Source organism: Eurypyga helias, unplaced genomic scaffold (genome assembly GCF_000690775.1).
Source record: "Eurypyga helias isolate BGI_N326 unplaced genomic scaffold, ASM69077v1 scaffold10422, whole genome shotgun sequence".
NCBI lineage: Eukaryota > Metazoa > Chordata > Aves > Eurypygiformes > Eurypygidae > Eurypyga > Eurypyga helias.
Window position 1 is genome coordinate 1 of NW_010235296.1, and position 761 is coordinate 761.

Sequence of the window (761 nt, forward strand, 5' to 3'; positions counted from 1 at the left end):
GGGGAGCCCTGGGATGTCCCCAGCACGCAGCCGGGGCGAGGGTGCAGCAAGGAGAGGACGTGCTCTCATCCCGCTTGCCGGAGGTTTTGCACCCTCCAGCGCTCCTGTTTGTTCAGGAGGGTGACCCCGGCTCGGGCTGAAATCAAAGGGGTGTCTGGTGCCGGGAATTTGACTCCTGCTGCGCCCGCTGCGCCCACTCCCATGGGTATCAGGTTGCCGCCTTGTCGGACTGGTTTGTTTGATCACTGCTGGAATTGGCAGAGGGCTTTGATGGCAGCAGCCCCCCGCCTCTCCCTGCTCAGCCCTTTTGCCGCCTTGCGTCCTGGAGCCGCAATAAAGCCTGGCTTTGTTGGCCGTGGCAGGTAGGGTTACAGGCTGAAACCAGCTCCCTTCGTTACTCCCTCCTGGACCCAACGAGTCCAGGGCACGGCCTCTTCCCAGTCGTTTAATTAAGCCGGGCGGGCGATGCAGGGGTGTGAAATCACGCTACCCAGAGGGTAGCCCTCTCCTACACAGCCAGCATATGTGTGCTTGGGGATTTGAGCCTCCGGCACCCGCTCCCCGGGTGGCTGGAGGGGGACCTTGCCTGGTGGGTGCTCCCTGGGAGGCAACGCATGCCCCCCATGCTGCGCATCCTGTGGGGTAACGTCCCCTCACCCCCTCCGTTCGCAGGGCGCATGTGCAACGTCAACATCGATGAGTGCTCCAGCAACCCCTGCCACAACGGGGGCACGTGCAAGGACGGCATCAACGGCTTCACC

The 761-nt window shown here is 63.3% G+C and overlaps 1 protein-coding gene across 1 annotated transcript in view; it reads left to right on the plus strand.

Moving 5' to 3' along the window:
* The first annotated feature begins 677 nt into the window (after positions 1 to 677).
* Positions 678 to 761, plus strand: part of NOTCH1 (notch 1) — a 13,931-nt gene continuing 13,847 nt past the window's right edge. The window contains exon 1 of the mRNA XM_010146695.1: positions 678 to 761. This exon is cut by the window's right edge and continues 107 nt beyond it. Coding sequence (XP_010144997.1) covers positions 678 to 761 — 84 coding nt within the window.